The sequence below is a fragment of the Meriones unguiculatus genome, chromosome 7, assembly GCF_030254825.1.
Source record: "Meriones unguiculatus strain TT.TT164.6M chromosome 7, Bangor_MerUng_6.1, whole genome shotgun sequence".
In the NCBI taxonomy this organism is placed as follows: domain Eukaryota; kingdom Metazoa; phylum Chordata; class Mammalia; order Rodentia; family Muridae; genus Meriones; species Meriones unguiculatus.
In genome coordinates, this window is record NC_083355.1 from 19,177,941 (window position 1) to 19,194,552 (window position 16,612).

General features: G+C 55.8%; 1 protein-coding gene across 2 annotated transcripts; it reads left to right on the forward strand.

Moving 5' to 3' along the window:
• Positions 1-1,478: 1,478 nt before the first annotated feature.
• On the forward strand, positions 1,479-16,343 carry Slc4a1 (solute carrier family 4 member 1 (Diego blood group)). Of its 2 annotated transcripts, none has more exons than XM_060386632.1 (20): positions 1,479-1,635; positions 4,803-4,903; positions 5,021-5,141; positions 6,072-6,140; positions 6,891-7,076; positions 7,160-7,295; positions 7,515-7,638; positions 7,745-7,823; positions 7,944-8,125; positions 8,695-8,905; positions 9,045-9,260; positions 9,459-9,607; positions 9,716-9,910; positions 10,790-10,960; positions 11,325-11,414; positions 11,904-12,070; positions 12,520-12,761; positions 13,641-13,810; positions 13,892-14,065; positions 14,820-16,343. In XM_060386632.1, the coding sequence occupies exons 2-20, from the start codon at positions 4,889-4,891 to the stop codon at positions 14,898-14,900; spliced, it is 2,778 nt and encodes a 925-aa protein (XP_060242615.1). In that variant the 5' UTR covers positions 1,479-1,635; positions 4,803-4,888; the 3' UTR covers positions 14,901-16,343. The 2 variants fall into 2 exon arrangements, with proteins under 2 accessions (XP_060242615.1, XP_060242614.1); XM_060386631.1 differs by having other exon boundaries at positions 4,821-4,903.
• Positions 16,344-16,612: the final 269 nt, after the last annotated feature.

A 16,612-nucleotide genomic window follows, 5' to 3' on the forward strand; every position in this document is an offset into this window, starting at 1 on the left:
TCTCCTGGTCATTTGGCTTACAGGAAGCCATTTAAACCCATCACTTTAGGTGCTTCCTCTACATGGGTGGTGGCGGGGGTGGGGGCATTGGGGAAAACGGAGCATGGCTCCTGCTGAGCACCCAGCGCAGGCTCTGCAGCCAAGGCCTTCCGCCCTGCAGGAGTCTCCCTTTAGCTCCTCAGGGACTCAGCCAGCACAAGCTAGCGAGGGGACCAGTCAGTGCGCTCCAGTCGGCCATCTCTGAATTTGGCTATTGTTGGAACCTGAACGTGGGGTTGGGTGTGTGTGTGCGCTTGAGCACTCACTCTTACTTCCCCCATTCCCCCCACCTCTCCGAGTGTATCTCAGGCTGGCCTTGAACCCCACGAGCATGTAACTGAGGAGAGGATGACCTTGAACTTCTGATCTCCCTGCCTCCACCTGCTCTGGGATAGCACCTCCGTAGTGTTGGCATTACGAAGTGAGGGCCACCATGCCCAGTGTCTTGTGTTGCAGGGGACCTAAAGCCGGGCTTCGTGAGTGCTAGGCGAGCTCTCTGCCAACAAGGCTACACCCCCAGTTCTGGGAACTTCCTCTTGATCATAGAGGAAACCCACGCTCTAGGACATCAGGAGATTGCCCTGGTTCCCACAGCCCGTCAGCCAGTTCAGTGCAGGAGCCAGGCAGAGCATTCCCATTCCTCAGGTCCGCAGTACCCAGCTTGGTGTGGTCTAAACCCTTTCGTTCCCAGAGCATCTGTCAGTCAGAGATAGGTGCCCTGGCCAGGGCACCCCCAGCCAGCCGCAGAGGAGAGAACAGTCCTGTTGGAGGTGCCAGGGGGAGGGGCATGCGGGGGCCAAGAATGCAGATACTCTGCCTGGGGGCCTGGGCTGGGCTGCCACAGAGGAGCCAGTGTGCCCAGACATTGGAGCTTTGTGAGCTAGTGCTCATGTGGGGACAGTTGTTTTCTTGACCTGACATTGTTTCAGGTTGACTGTCAGCTTCGGAGCCCCTTAAAGGCCAGTTCTCAGGAGCCGGTGGGGTCTCTGGAGAGGGGTGGTTGAGGGCAGGGGCAGGAAGAAGAGAGGACCAGGGGCGTCCCATGAGCAGCGGACAGGTCTCCTGGGAGGCTGTCAAGGAAAAGCCAGTCTTGAGGGAGGCCATGGGTAGGAGAGAGAAGATGTCTCGAGACTTGGGGCCAGAGAAGACCTGTCCAGCATAATGAGTGGACAGGCCGGGCAGACCCGTTCAGGGGCCAGCACCTTCCTGCCAGAGACCTGAAAGTCCCGAGAGCTCAACAGGGACCTCAGTTTACAAAGGCAGATTCGGAGGAGTCTCCAGGGGCCAGAAGGGCCCAAAGGTCTTTGGGACTGGCCACGCTGGGTGGAGTGGGCCTGATGCACAGCTGTCCAGATGCGGGTGAGAGATAAGTCTGTTTATGGGGCACCCGGTTAGAGCGGGGCAAGGGGGTGGGGTGGGAAGGGGCTCCCGGCTGTGGGGCGGGCAGATTAGGAGGCGAGGGCATGAGTCAGGGGTTTGGGAGCCTCCCCCAGGGCACCTGCGGTGCTGTTAGAGCAGCTGGGAGCTCAGCCAGTCGCAGAGGACACCAGTGGCGTCGGCAGGACTTCATGAAGGACCCCCGAGGCTCCTGAGCAGGTGGGCAGGGCAGGGAGTGGTTGGGTGGTCCTTTGGCATCTGCCCTGGGGATTGGTTGGTGCAGGTGGTCAGCTTCAATCTGTGACTAAGGGGTAGGATCCCCGACCTCTGACGAGGTACAGGTGGGTGGGTGGGAGGGTGATAGGATCATGTGTGTGAGGTCCCTCAGTGCACCTGTGGCAGGATGAGGGGGCAGCTCCCACGCAGAGGGTATGTGTAGCCAGAACGCACGCTGGGAGCAAAGCAGGGACCTTTCACCATAGATCCTTCTTGCATTCTACCTACCAGCCCCATGAGCCCCGTGGACTCAGACCTCATTCCTCCCGGATCCCTAGTTCCTCCAAATGTGGGGCATCCCCAGGCCACCCCATCTCTCACCCCAGAGACCCTAGGTCAGCCAACATTGATTCCCATATGGGACACTTCTAGAGGCTCCACTTGGGGGCTTGGCACTGTCCCCAGCCCAGAGACTTTTTGAAGGGAAGGGAAAAGCCACTCTCCACTGGGGGTGGGTGATCTCTTCGCTCAGGCTAATTCTCTAGGAACTGGAGGCAAATCCGGGAGGGATGGAGATCACAAGCCTGACCTGGACAGCAGTGGCAGGCGTGATGGCAGACTGTATGCCAGGCACGGGCCCCAGGTTCTCTGCATGAACACAGGTTCTCTGCACTGTGGGTCTATTACACAGGCATCATTCTTACCAGCTCTATTTTATAGATGAAAAACAAACACAAACTGTGGTGCAGATATTCAGTCACCTCTCTTAGCCCACAGAGTTAGCAAGCGACGGGGCCAGGGTTAAATCAACACAGGCAGCCTGACTGCAGAGTGCCTGTCTTAACTTCTGACTCCCGATCAGCTAAGCTATTCTCTTCTCTGGGAGGCAGCTCTGTGCGGTAGGTGGAGAAGTCTGTGGAGTTGTGGGCCAGGGAGGGGTTTAATTCTCTTGTTGCCTCTGAGAGCAATGTCCCGTGCCACTGACATTAGTGGTTTCAATGGTCTGGAGACTGGGAGAAGTGGGGCATCGAAGATGTGTGAGAGGTGTGAGCTTGACAGCAGTGCCACCAGGGAGCTGTCCCTGTCATCTGTCCCCTTCCCTCCCATGCCTTCCCAGCTGGCATGCCACCTCCTGAGCTCCAGATGCCCCTTATCTGGCCTGGCTCGCAGCTGGTCCTCCAGGTGTTTGGGGTGCTTCCAAACTTGGAGCGCTGAGGGCTCGGGGGCCACTCTCTTATCAGCTCCAGGCAGAGCGGGGCAGGGCCAGCAGGCAACAACCTGGGCCTCGGGGTGCCCTTCAAGACTCAGCTGGACTCCAGGCTCCTTTAGAGCCTTCTCTTCCCTCTGAGTTCCCAGAAGTCACCATCTGACAGATGGCTTCCCCAGGCCATTGGTCCAGGCAGAGTCAGGGAGGCAGCCCGAGGCTCTGGTTCCCTGGCTATGCCACACTGTCCCTCAGGAGAATTGAGGCTTCCATCTCAGGGTCACAGTGGGACTTTTGGCACCCGGGACCCGAGGCACAGCCAGGAAGCAACGTGGACAGATCCAGAGAAGGAAAAAAGAAAAATAGAGATAGACTAGAGGAACTGGGACAGAGCCTTTGGGAAAGGAAGGTGGAAGAGACAGAAGAGAAAGAGGAAAGGGGAAAGGGAAATAGCCAGGAATACCAAGAGGCAAAGCCTCTGCAGAAGGTTGTCCCATTCTCAGACTTGAGAACACTGCTGTGGCTGTCACTTGCCACTCCCAAGGACCTGATGATGTCTCTCCCTCTCAGAACCTCAGGACCCAGAAAGTTGTCTGAATGGTTCTTCCCCAATGTAGGCCCTGCTCCTTTGCCCCCTCTCTTCTGCCTTCTACTGCTCCCTGGACCTTGTCCCCTGCCTTCCACTCTCTCACCCATGCTCTCTCTCCTCCTCCCCTCCACCTCTCTGTCCTAACCTGCTCCTCATGCCTAGGCTGGTCCTCTTTACCTAGTTCTGTGAGACCGAGACCCCTCCTATGGTCACCATGTCCTGTACCCGAGTCCTACTCTTCCTCCTGTGACACTTTCTGCAGCATCCAGCACAGGTGGCCTCCTAAACTCCATCCATGTGAGGAACGGCTTAGGTCTTCTTGCTCAGCTCAGCCTGCTGTCCTCAGCAGAGTGGCTACATGCAATGTCCCCGTGGCCGAATGCTTGCCACCCCAAGGTTCTATGGGGCCATGAGTGAGAGAGGAAAGCCCCTCCAGACTGGCACATTAGGTGATCCATCCCCACATTCTGGGGTGGGGACACGTTTGCCTTGAGAAAATGCAGGCTGAGGTTCCGTGGCCTCTAGATGGATCTTGGTCATTTTGAGTCTACGACGCAGAGACAGGATGGCTGCGAGGCGTGGGGACGCTATGGGGACCGAAGTGTTCAAGGACTTTACATTCAAGTGTCTTCCTTTCCAAAGGATGTGCCAGACAACTAATTGCACACAAATCAATGAAGGAACCATGCTGGACTAGGTCAGGGACCGGCAGGGTGGCTAAGAAGGGCCTGTGAAAGGAAGATTTTGGAACTGGAGGTAAGAGAAGGAATGAGATGTTGACAAAAGGGGCATCCAGGAATTGAATGCACAACAGCCCTGGGGTAGGCGAGGTCTTGGTGAGTGTTAGGAACTGGAAAGAAGCCAAGAGATGAAGGAGAAAGCAAGCCAGAGAGGTAGGGTTTGAATGGAGAGGAGAACACAGGCTCAAGTCCTTCAGGCTCTGTGGGCTACTCCCCAGGATGCTGCAACTTGTTGTCCAGGCAGAAGCAGTAATTTTTCGAAGAGAATATGTTATGGTTATTCTCAGGGGAGCCGAGATCCTGGGTCACAGCCTGGGCCCTTAGGACTCAGAAAGAGAAGATATTCAAGGCCTAGTGCAGGGAGGACGGGGCTAGACATAACGCTATTTGACCACTAAGCCCCAATCACGCTAAGGAGAATTCAGCCCTACTGGCATCTCCTGTCCCTCAGCCCTCGCCCACGTGCCTAGACACCTACAAGCTCAGTTTCTTCCCCCCAAACCCATCGCCCCCTTCTCATCCGTCTCGTATCCCCAGGACTCCCTCCTGGCACTAAAAGTCATGTAACTCCCTTAGGGGGACCCAGAAGCAGGAGGAGGCCAACTGAGGGTGAATAACATGACTGTGCCTTATTCAGCCTGCACCCCTCTTCTAGGGACCTGAGGTGCAGGTTATGCTGGGGGCTCAGAGAGCCGAGGACAACTGGACACTAAGGACAGCATCATGGGGGACAAGAATGTAAGTGTTCCCTGATCCATGCAGGGCTCCCGCCTCGGGCTCTGGAAGCCACCCTGGGCTTCTCCTCAGGGATCTTGGAGTGCCACTTAACCCACCCTTGATGGCCTTTTCCCACAGGACCATGTGGAAATACTGGAGATCCCAGATCGGGACTCCGAAGAAGAACTGGAGCACATAGTAGAACAGATAGCATACGAGGAGGAAAGTACCCTTGTGGTCCAGATGCAGGAGCCAGAAGGTGAGGACTGTCACTTACCTTTTGCCTCTACCACAGGAGCTGCTGGGTCCCCACAGGGACAGTAAGGGACAGTCCCAGTCCTGGGGCCAGTTCTCCCCACAATCCAGGGCTGATTGAAGGTTAAACAGTGCTTTGTTTGAAATGATCACAGGAGGTGACTGTGGGGCTGGGCCCCTTTCACGTGTGACAGGGCAGCCAGGTATGTCTGGGACAAGGGCATAGACCCAGCTGCTTCCCTGCCTGTCCCATATGGGCATCGAGGCCAAGCAGAAGACCCGATGCTGGACCTTCCTTCTGTCTAGACAGCTGGAGATGCTGAGGAATGGGAGAGAGCTGTGGGGACCCCTTGAGCAGAAAGCCAAGGAACCTGCACCTTCCTTGGCCTGCCCAAGGTCTTAAGTGGGGAGCCTGAGGCGGGGACCTGTTTACTGTCAACAGAGCTTAAGTGCTAGCGATTGGATTTGAAGTTAAGAGGCCCCCTTGGGAAATGAGGGTGGGGGGGCGATATAAGGGGCTCGCCCTATCTGGGAGGTATGCAGTAAGAGGCTCCCGGCTGGCGGCTTAGCTAAGCAGGTAGGGAGAGGAAAGGATGCCTGGTCCCAGACATGGCAGCAGAGGGAGGGGATGCTAGAATAGTTTCAAACACCGACCTGGGGCTCTCTCTTCCTAGCCTCACCGAGGAAGAAAGGTCATGCTAGGGGCTCAGATCACCATAACGAATCCAGCGGTCCTTAACAAGGTTTAGGTGGAGAGTGACATATCCAAGCTAGGCCCAGAATAGACATGGATGTGAGGCTGGGCACAGGTCCCAATCCAGAGACGAGGGAGGGAGGGAGTGGGTTTGGGGTCCCTGAGGCTCCCCAGAAGTATGGCAGGGCCTGAGTGAGGGGCCAAGTCACAGGCAATGCTAGCTGGACCCTGGGTTTTCAGCTCTTCCCACAGAGACAGACACCACAGACTACACCCCAAGCAGAACCTCCACGTCGCACCCCGGCTCCGCTCAGGTGAGGACTCAGACTCCATCCTCTTTGTCAAGTTGCCTCGAGATCCATTGTGTAGCAGAGGCAGAGAATCAGGCTGGAGGAGACACCCTCCCCCAGAACGCAGATGGAGGGAACGCCGGTGGAAGGCAAGGGGCATGGGCACTAAGAAGGAAAGGGGCTCTTCCTGAGCTCGCCGGTCCAATAGTTTCCTTACTGCTGAGGATTAAGCCAGGACTTTCAGGCTTGGCTGGGCTAGATCCTCACTGGGGCCACATAGGACCCTCCTCTGTCTCAGCGTCCAAGTCTCCACTGAGCACCAGACTGCTTAGCTGGTTAGGCAATTGGGTTCTTAAGCTATGACCCTGATCATAACTACCCAGCCCAGGACAGTCTGAGCCATGTTCCTCAATACTCTTGGAGACAGCAGGCTGACCCAATGGCTTCCCGAGTCCCTTCAGCATCAGTTACCGAGGCCTAGGTTTCTGGCCAAGAAGCTGTGCGAGGCTCCGCTTGGACCAGAGGCTTATGCCTCTTTTGAAATATGAGAATGGCCTGCTGAGGAGGGTGGACATGGAGCCAGGGGAGTGGACCAGATCCACAGGACCCTTGCACATATCTCCTTGCTCTGAGCAGGAGGCCTGTCCTGGTCCTTCTACGGCCCAGGGTCTTTTGAAAGCCTAGCTTAGGCCTGAGTCCCTCGGGACCCAGGCTTCCTGTCTCCCTACGGGCTTGCCCATGGCATGATGGACTAACTCCGGCCACGCACCTCAGGTCTACGTGGAGCTGCAGGAGCTGATGATGGACCAGAAAAACCAGGAACTACAGTGGGTGGAGGCAGCGCACTGGATAGAGCTGGAGGAAAACCTCCGAGAGGACGGCGTGTGGGGTCGTCCTCACCTGTCATACCTGACCTTCTGGAGCCTTCTAGACCTGCAGAGAGTCTTTTCAAAGGGTGAGTCCTGCCGGGCTCTCGGTGGCTACTGCACAGACGGCTCCCTGGGGCAGCCACTTTGCTCATCCCTTCACCGCCCACAGGCACCTTCCTCCTGGATCTGGCAGAGACATCCCTGGCTGGGGTGGCCAACCAGCTCTTAGACGGCTTCATCTATGACAACCAGATTCGGCCTCAGGACCGAGACGAACTGCTCCGGGCCCTGCTACTCAAACGCAGGTATTCTTGCCTGCCAGGTCCTGGGTTTCACGTCCTAGACCACGGCCATCCACTTCCATCCTCATTGTCCTTCAAGAGGAGACTGATTTCCTTTCTCTAGGGTCTCTCTAGGAAGTTCTACTTAGCGTCTACCTTCATCCCTCCCACCACTAGTGTCCCTTTCATGGAAAATTCAGTTCAAATAGCTTACTCAGCCCCCGTCACCTGTACATCCCGCAGCCATGCCGAGGACCTGAAGGATCTGGGGGGACTGAAACCTGCTGTCCTGAACCGCTCCGGGGGCCCTTCTGAGCCTTTGCTTCCCCAGCAGCCATCGCTAGAGACCAAGCTGTACTGTGAACAGGTGAGGCCAGGACAAGGTTGGAAGTGAGAAGGTTTGGGAGAAGAAAGGGCTGGATGCTCAGATCTCCCAGTTCAGTGTGACCCCAGAACCACCTTCCTCCCCACAGGCAGAGGGGGGCCCAGGACCCTCGACATCTGGAATTCTGAAGATCCCCCCAAATTCAGAAACCACACTGGTGCTAGTAGGTGAGAGTCCTTCCCCCCATGTGTCCTGCTTGGGGCCCCGGGCAGTCCCCTCTCTTGAATTCATACACCGTGAGCCCCAGAGGCCTGGCCTCACCGCCTGGTGCCCCCCCCCACCCACAGGCCGGGCTGCTTTTCTGGAGAAGCCTGTGCTGGGCTTCGTGAGACTGAAGGAGGCTGTGCAGCTGGAGGACCTGGCGTTGCCGGAAACCGTGCGCTTCCTTCTCGTTCTGCTGGGACCTGAGGCTCCTCATGTCAACTACACCCAGCTGGGCAGGGCTGCAGCTACGCTCATGACAGAAAGAGTAAGCAGGGGCCATGTGGCTGGTTAGCCAGAGAGCTGGTGGGAGGGCAGAGGGGGTCAGGTCCTCCCCTGGGGAATGGCCCAGCTGACTTTAGATCCACTCTTTGAATTCCGCCTGTTTCTGGCCACTTGAGTCTTATCCTGGATTACATTGGACTGGCTGGTCCAGCCTGGTCCAGCCTGACCCACTCTGACTTGGTTCTAGCTGGCCCAACCTCCTGTGTGTTGTGCCCATCAGGAACGCTTTAGTTCCTTTTCCCCACCCAGAAAAGGCTGGTCCTTAGAAGTCAGAGGGACCAGAAAGAACCACATCTAATAGTGACAGCCATAGTCTTTGATGGCTGGTCCCTAGCTATGCATGTCTAGTTTTGTTTTTTTGTTTTGTTTTTTTTTTTTCCCTACCCCGGATTCCCTATGTAGCCCAGGATAACCTCAAACTTAAGCCCTCCTAGTCTGCAGCCCTCTTAGCTGAGTGCTAAGACTACAGACCCCACGAGGTGGTCCGGCTGCCATGGGGCCTCTTGTCTACAGTCTCAGTGTGCCCCTGACCCTTTCTTTCTCCCGCCACAGGTGTTCCGCACAACTGCCTACCTGGCCCAGGGCCGAGAGGAGCTGCTGAGCTCCCTAGAGGACTTTCTGGATTGTAGCCTGGTGCTGCCGCCCACAGACGCCCCTTCGGAGCAAGCTCTGCTCAACCTGATTCCGGTGCAGAAAGAGCTGCTCAGAAGGCGTTACCTGCCCAGCCGCGCCAAGCCAGACCCCGACAAGTTCAAGGGGCTAGGTAGCTACCTGTTCTGTCGGGGACAAGCCTTCCCGAACCCCCAGGGGTCCTTGGATCCCCGGCATAGCGCCCCCGTTCCTCTCAAACAGTCGTCCCTGTGGCCAAGCGTGTCTTATCATGTTCCCACCCTCTACCACAGACTTGCATGGCATGGGCCCAGGGGACCCTGGTGGCGAAGACGACCCTCTACGGCGCACAGGCCACATCTTTGGAGGCCTGATCCGTGACATCCGGCGCCGCTATCCTTACTACCTGAGCGACATCACCGACGCACTCAGCCCCCAGGTCCTGGCTGCCGTCATCTTCATCTACTTTGCCGCCCTGTCACCTGCCGTCACCTTCGGCGGCCTCCTGGGTCAGTGAGAGATAGTTACGGTGGTCTCTTCCCCTCCCACCCCACCCCCCACCCCGTGACGCTGACCTCTAACTCTCCGACCTCTGCCTTCTCACCTTTGACCCCATCTGATGCTCCGTCCGTCGTGCCCCGTGACTTGCTCTCCCCCCCTGCAAGCAATCTCTCCATCTTGATGCCTGTGTGGCTTCTCCCCCACAGGAGAAAAGACCCGGAACCTAATGGGGGTTTCGGAGCTGCTCATCTCCACGGCGGTGCAAGGCATTGTCTTCGCTCTCCTGGCGGCGCAGCCCCTGCTCGTGGTGGGCTTCTCAGGGCCGCTGCTGGTGTTCGAGGAAGCCTTCTTCTCGGTAGTGTGCCGTCCGGGCCCCACTCTGCCCCCAACCCCTCCCTGCCCGCAAAGCGACCATCCCTGTATTCATAGTCTGACCGGAACTCCTCCCTCTCACCGTCTGCAGTTCTGCGAGAGCAATAACCTGGAGTACATCGTGGGCCGCGCGTGGATCGGCTTCTGGCTCATTCTGCTGGTGGTGCTGGTGGTGGCCTTTGAAGGCAGCTTTCTGGTCCGATTCATCTCCCGCTACACCCAGGAGATCTTCTCCTTCCTCATCTCCCTCATCTTCATCTATGAGACTTTCTCCAAGCTGATCAAGGTGGGGGCCGCGGGGGGCGGGGTGGGGAATGCTGACCCTCACACATACCCTGTGTGCGAGGGGGCGTTACCACGCATGTGTCTGTACAACGTGACTGTGGCCGTGTTTCTGTCTGTGTGCGCAGTCATGAACATGACCCATGTATGTTCCGGGCTTCACCTAAGACTGTGCAGTTGGGTTTCTTGGGACTGTGTAAAGGCTTGTGACTCTGCTCACGCCCTGACCGGTCGGAGGGACTGTCTGCACAGCTTGCCTCCGTCTCCACAGCTTGCCTCCTCCCCAAAAGCTCTACCCATCCCCACCTCTACGCTGTCTATGGAAGGGCGACCTTTACATGTCCTGGTTCTTTTATTTTCTGTAGCTCTTTTAAGCAGATTTTCTTTGTTTTTCTGGGGATCCAGCCTCTTGCCTACCAGGCAAATGCTCTCACTGTCACCAGCTCCTCAAGCCATTTTCATAGACCTCCTCATTATCTACTGCTGCCTTCCCAACTTCTCACCTTCCCCACAACGCCTGGAAGCAGACGCCTGCGCGTGCGTTCTCCTTGCTTCCTTGACCCTTCCCACACAAGCGAACTTGTTCTTCATCCCTCCTCCCCCACCCCATCCCTTCAAAAAAAAAAAAAAAAAAAAAAAAAAACCAAGCTGGCTAATATGTCCGATGAGAAAGAAGGTAGATGGACGGATGGATGCACGCAGGGATGAGATGGATGGTGGATGGTGGGGATGGTTGTGTGAGGCGTGCGTGGGCAGTGGATGAGAAGATGGCTGTCCAGACAGACGGGTGATGGTGCTCGCATAGTCACTCATCCGATGCTGCCTAGATCAAGCCAAGGCTCAAGCAGGAACTGGGAGGAGCCCTGTGCTTTGTCTGTTACAGATTTTCCAGGACTACCCGCTACAGCGGACCTACGCTGATGTTCCGATAAAGCCCAAGCCTCAGGGCCCTGTGCCCAACACAGCTCTCTTCTCCCTCGTGCTCATGGCTGGTACCTTCTTACTTGCCATGATGCTACGGAAGTTCAAGAACAGCACCTACTTCCCCGGCAAGGTCAGTGTACCCCTAACCTTACCTTCACCAACCCCCTCGCTTCTCCAGCACCCTTGTCCCTGCTTCCTACCCCAGCCCCCTGTTCCCAGTTTGGAAGCTCAGCAGCCCTTTTCTGACTCAGGGTTCATGTTGCAGGCGGTCCCATCTCCAAGAGCCAACAAGGAACCAGGGATAGACGGTTCTTGAGAGGGAGGGAGGGAGGGAGGGAGGGGGAAAAGCCAGGGTGGGGCCAGAGAAAGAAGGAAGGCGGGGACAGTTGGAGTAAAGACAGTCATTGGTTTTTGATGGACCCCCTCGGGTTGAGCGGAGGCCCTGGTAAATGTAGATAGAGTATGGACATAATGGTTCCTCCATCTGCTTATAGCTTCGTAGAGTCATCGGGGATTTCGGAGTCCCCATCTCCATCCTGATGATGGTCCTGGTAGATACCTTCACCAAGGACACCTACACCCAGGTGAGTCCTCCTTATCCTTTGCCAGGCCACCCTAGCCTCCATTTTCTCCCCCTCCTCCGTACCCAGCCAGAATGGCTTTTCCCAACCCAAAGCCAGCTAGAATGTTCTTTCCCCATCCTTGTCTTCCAGTATTCCCTCAGGACCCCTCTAGCACAAGCAAGAGCCTGGGTTGCATTATCTTTTCATTCCTTTCCCCAGGGCAGTAGGAGAGAGTGTGCTTTGAGCCAGGCAGATTCAGGTGAACCCAGAAAGCTGTGTGGCATGGGATAAGCTATATAACCTCTGACCTTGTTCGTGTGCCTGTGACATGGAGAATGAGAAGACACATACAGAGGGATTAGAGAAGTAGCTAGAAACAGTGTAAATGTTCAGTTAAGCAGGTTCTTGAGTACCTCAATCCAATGCCCTGCCCCAGGACCCTGGCTTCCCTGACCCCACATCTCCCTATCCATCTGGTCTCACATTCTCACCAGCTGTCTCCTTTCACAGAAACTCTCAGTGCCTGATGGCCTCAAAGTGTCCAACTCCTCTGCCCGGGGCTGGGTCATCCACCCCCTGGGTTTATATGGAGATTTTCCCCTTTGGATGATGTTTGCTTCTGCCCTGCCCGCCCTGCTCGTCTTCATTCTCATATTCCTTGAGTCTCAGATCACCACGTAAGAGCGAGAATAGAGGCTTGGCCAGGAAAGGCTGGAGGCAGGGAGGGGAGCAGGCTCTGGGCCAACAGGAGACTGGCCAGCAACCTTCTGCTAGCAGATGGAAGTGTCGACCATCAGAGGCCTGTGTCAGTTTGGTGGCCCCTGGTGTAGCGTCATCTGAAGACCGTATAAACTGGAAGCTATGGGATGAGCTGTTGGATGGTGGGGGGAGCCCCAACAGTCAGGTTCTGGAAGTTGAGATTCCAGGACTTGGGCAGGAATGTCTAAGGGTCTTCTGAAGACTTCTAGCCCTCAGAGTCTAAATTCTCAAACAGCCGGAGGGAGGGAGCTAGGAATGCAAAGGCAAATGGGAACAGAAATCAAAAAGAGGCCCAGAGGGACACCAGTGTGAAGGAAAGAGGAGCCTACAGAGAGGGCCAGCTCACCAGACTTCCTTCCACCCCCAGGCTGATTGTCAGCAAGCCAGAGCGCAAGATGATCAAGGGCTCCGGCTTCCATCTGGACCTGCTGCTGGTGGTCGGCATGGGTGGGGTGGCAGCCATCTTTGGGATGCCTTGGCTCAGTGCCACAACTGTGCGTTCTGTCACCCACGCCAATGCCCTCACAGTCATGGGCAAAGGGGCTGCAGCCCAGATCCAGGAGGTCAAGGAGCAGCGGATCAGTGGGCTCCTCGTCTCCCTGCTCGTGGGTAAGTGAGGCCAGCCATGTTCCTGTCCCCTGCTCCACTCCCTCCTGGGCCTTGTCCTTATGACTGGAGGAGGGCTCTTCCCACTCAGGGACCCCAGATCCACCATCTCCTCTGCCCAGCTCGGACTCTTTCTCCTGGAATTGGGAGCAAAGCTCCCATCCTTTCTGTTCGGCATCTAGGTCCCTATACACCAGTTACCTACAGGATGGGACCTAGCAGAAGTGAGGAAACACAAGGACCCTGGGACACTGTGATGGGCATTTGCGTAGAGCAGGAGGGCTTCACTGCTGGCCTTTTTGCCAGATCAGACCCTGCTTCCTTCCCCATGCTTGGCCCACAGAAATGTCATAGACTATGGGTTTTTGCCCTGTCCTGCTGCTGTTTGGGTAACTTCACTGGCCTCTGGGCCTCAGTTTCCCTATCCGCACAGTTAGAGAATTGATTAAATCTCTTAAGATTCTTCTCTAGGGCTGACAGCCCACTTCAGTCTAATGGGTGACTGAGCATCCCTGGGCTCCATAGGGTTCTCAGGAAGCTGAGCTCAGCTGGGCGAGCAGTGTTATAGTCACTGATGGAGAGCTCTAAAGTCCCCCCTTCCCTCCCTCTCCTCCCCTTCCCATCTGAAAAGGACGATGGGAGCGTTATAGGGTGAGGAGGACAGGCTCCTCTTAGCTGCGATTGCTCCCACTAGGCTCAGGGAGTGAGTGAAAGGCAGGCAGGAGTTTGACTTCTCCCAAGCATAGTCACGCTGAGCCTATAAATAGCTGCTGCAGGAAAGGGTTGCATGGCGCTATGTGTTTCACAGTCCCAAGCATGAGCTAAGCCCTGTTGATGCTGGTCCCTCGGTGACCCGAACTAAGAGTGTGTCCCTCCTCACAGGACTGTCCATCCTCATGGAGCCTATCTTGTCCCGCATCCCCCTGGCTGTGCTCTTCGGCATCTTCCTTTACATGGGAGTCACATCCCTCAGTGGCATCCAGCTCTTTGACCGCATCTTGCTCCTGTTCAAGCCCTCCAAGTACCACCCAGATGTGCCCTTTGTCAGGAGGGTAGGTGGCTTTGAAGCCATCCAACCAGGGTAGGGTAGGGGGTGTCAGGACAGGTAGACACTGACCTCGCCTTCCCCACAGGTGAAGACCTGGCGCATGCACCTGTTCACGGGCATCCAGATCATCTGCCTGGTGGTGCTGTGGGTGGTGAAGTCCACGCCTGCCTCCCTGGCCCTGCCCTTTGTCCTCATCCTCACTGTGCCTCTGCGTCGATTCCTGCTGCCACTCATCTTCAGCCAGCTGGAACTCCAGTGTGTGAGTAGCAGCGGGGGGCCTGGATGGGGAGAGGGGGGAAGGGACAGCTTGGTAATGTGAAATGTGTGTCTTGCAGCTGGGGAGACCGCAGCGTGAGGCGGTTAGGCGTGGGTCTAGAAATAGAGTGCCTTTCAGTTGGTAGGAGGTTCAGCTCCCGAGGAAGGGATCCTGGGCTCAATTCCCCAGCACCACGGAAGCTGCATACAGAGGCAGGTGCTTATAATCCCAGCACCAGGGAGGTAGAGGCAAAGGAATCAGAAATTCCAGGTCACCCTCGGCCACGTGGTTCAAAGCCGGCCTGAGTTACATAAGACCCCGTTTTAAGGGGTGGGGGGAGGGGATCTGTGTCCAGAGCCTTTGTCTCAGTCTTGCTCTGCTGGGTCCTAGCATAGGATCTGGAGTGAGTGACCTCATTTCTGTATGCCTCACCGGGGAGGAATAGTGACAGGTTGAAAGCATCGTGAGGCGCACGCTGTGCGTTCCGCATGAGCCCCGGTGACCAGTTAGTTTTGCCGTCGTCCAAGTTATCTGGGACATTCAGTGTGGGCTGTCGTGGTAAGGGGATCCCCCGCCAAGGGGGTGACTTTTGCAGGTCCTTCTCACCAGACCCCCCGGGGCCACTCGCCCTCTGTAAAGGACTCCTCTATACTCCAGGGGCAGCACAGGGCTTGTCCTGGCTGCTTCCTAACTCAAGCCCCGGGAGGGGCTCATCCTGCCCCCCGTCTCTCATCCTTTCTCCCTCTCACCCCTCTAGCTGGATGGTGACGAAGCCAAAGTGACCTTTGATGACGAGGAAGGTCTGGATGAATATGATGAAGTGCCCATGCCTGTGTGAGGGGCAGGCCCAGGGCCACGACCATTCTGCTTTCCCACCCTCCCAGGAAGAGCATTCACGGGCATCTTGAATGTGGGAGGTTGGGGAGGGGTGGAAGGGTTGCCTAGGAAACTCACTACCTAAGATACTATGGATTTTCTGGCTGGAGATGACCAGAAGCTAGATCAGGGAATTAGGGTCACAGTCTCTTGAGACTGTACAGGTCCCCATGCTAGAAAAGTTAGGTCTGGGCCTTCTCCCTTTATGGCACAGTTATAACTAGCAAAGGGGGAAGATGGAGAACATTTTTCAAGTTCCTGCTGGCTGTGTGGCCTTACATGAGTCCCTTGACCTGTCTGGCCCCTGCTTCCTGCTCTATAAAAATGAATACATTAGTAATAATATTCATGATCACATGGCCCCTGGGCTACACAGCGGGGACCTGGGCCTCCTGACTTGGAGGGCACAGCTCTGTCCTCCATCTTGCACCTATTCTTCCCTGCACAGAAATATCCGTAATGACTCCCTCCCTTCCCTTCTCTGTCCCAGCCCCATCCCAAGACCCTCTTCTCTGCATCCGGTGAGAATAAGGTACAGGTGAGGGGCTGGGACTCAGATTCCTAAGTGCTTGCTTCCTCCTATCAGGCACATTTCATTCATTCACTCACTCATTCATTCATTCATTCATTCATTCCATAGCCATCTACTAAACGCCCTAGACCTAGTGGACACAGAGGGGACAGGGTCAAACTCCCACTGCATGGGACTTGCCTGCTCTGCTCTGGACTTGGGTGGGGATGGAGGGAGGATGGGGGGGGAGGATTGTAATTTATTAACTGTGTATTTTCTAAGTGCTCCTCTGTGCCTATGTGGTTTTGCCCATGTACCCAGCCCCCATGAGAGACCCGCCGTGTCCAACTCCAGCTAACCTGACTCTTGGGGGGAAACTCAAGGTTTGACCAATTGGAGTAGGAGACAGTAGCTTGCTCAGAATATGGATAAACATATATTTTTTTTTTTACAAAAAAAAAAAACTTAAAAAAAAAAGAGTTGAAATAACTGGAAACTTGTGAGAAAAACAGAAAACCTGAGTGGACGGGCAGCAGGAGGCTCCCAGTGAAAGATTCTCAGGGGATTTGAAAGCACAGACCGGCCTGCCGGCGCACCACCACATGATGCTGTGTTCTCGGCAGTGAAATGAGGACAAGGATGGTACCTACCTTGTAGGGGAATTAGGAGGATTGATTGACAGTGTAGGGAAAGCACTTGCTGAGCGCAGAGCCCGACTTGGGGGGAGCTGCTGGGGTGACCGTGCCATTTTGCACACCCCTGCTCCCCTCCTGCCTTGTCCTGCTCCTTGAACATTGCCAAAGAGAGTGGGGATTGTGCCCCCCCCACTCAGCCAGCGCCCTTCCCCACCGTGCTTGGGAATTAGGTTTTGCCAATAAATGTGTTTGTGTTAAAGGGGTGCCTTGCTTGAAGTCCTTTCTCAGAGTTGGGTGCTCCTGGGGTTTTGACTGGACCAAGAAGACATCATGGGACCAAGAAGACATCATGGGTGAAACCCATGTGGGCCTTTGGCCATGGGAGACCACTAAAATCATGGTGGACATGACTAAAATCATGGTGGACATGGCCCTGAGCCTAAGCATTGGGCCAGTTCCCCTAGTGAGGAGTGATGAATTCAAACGCTTTACAACCTTGCTCTAATGAGTGTAAGACCTTATTACACT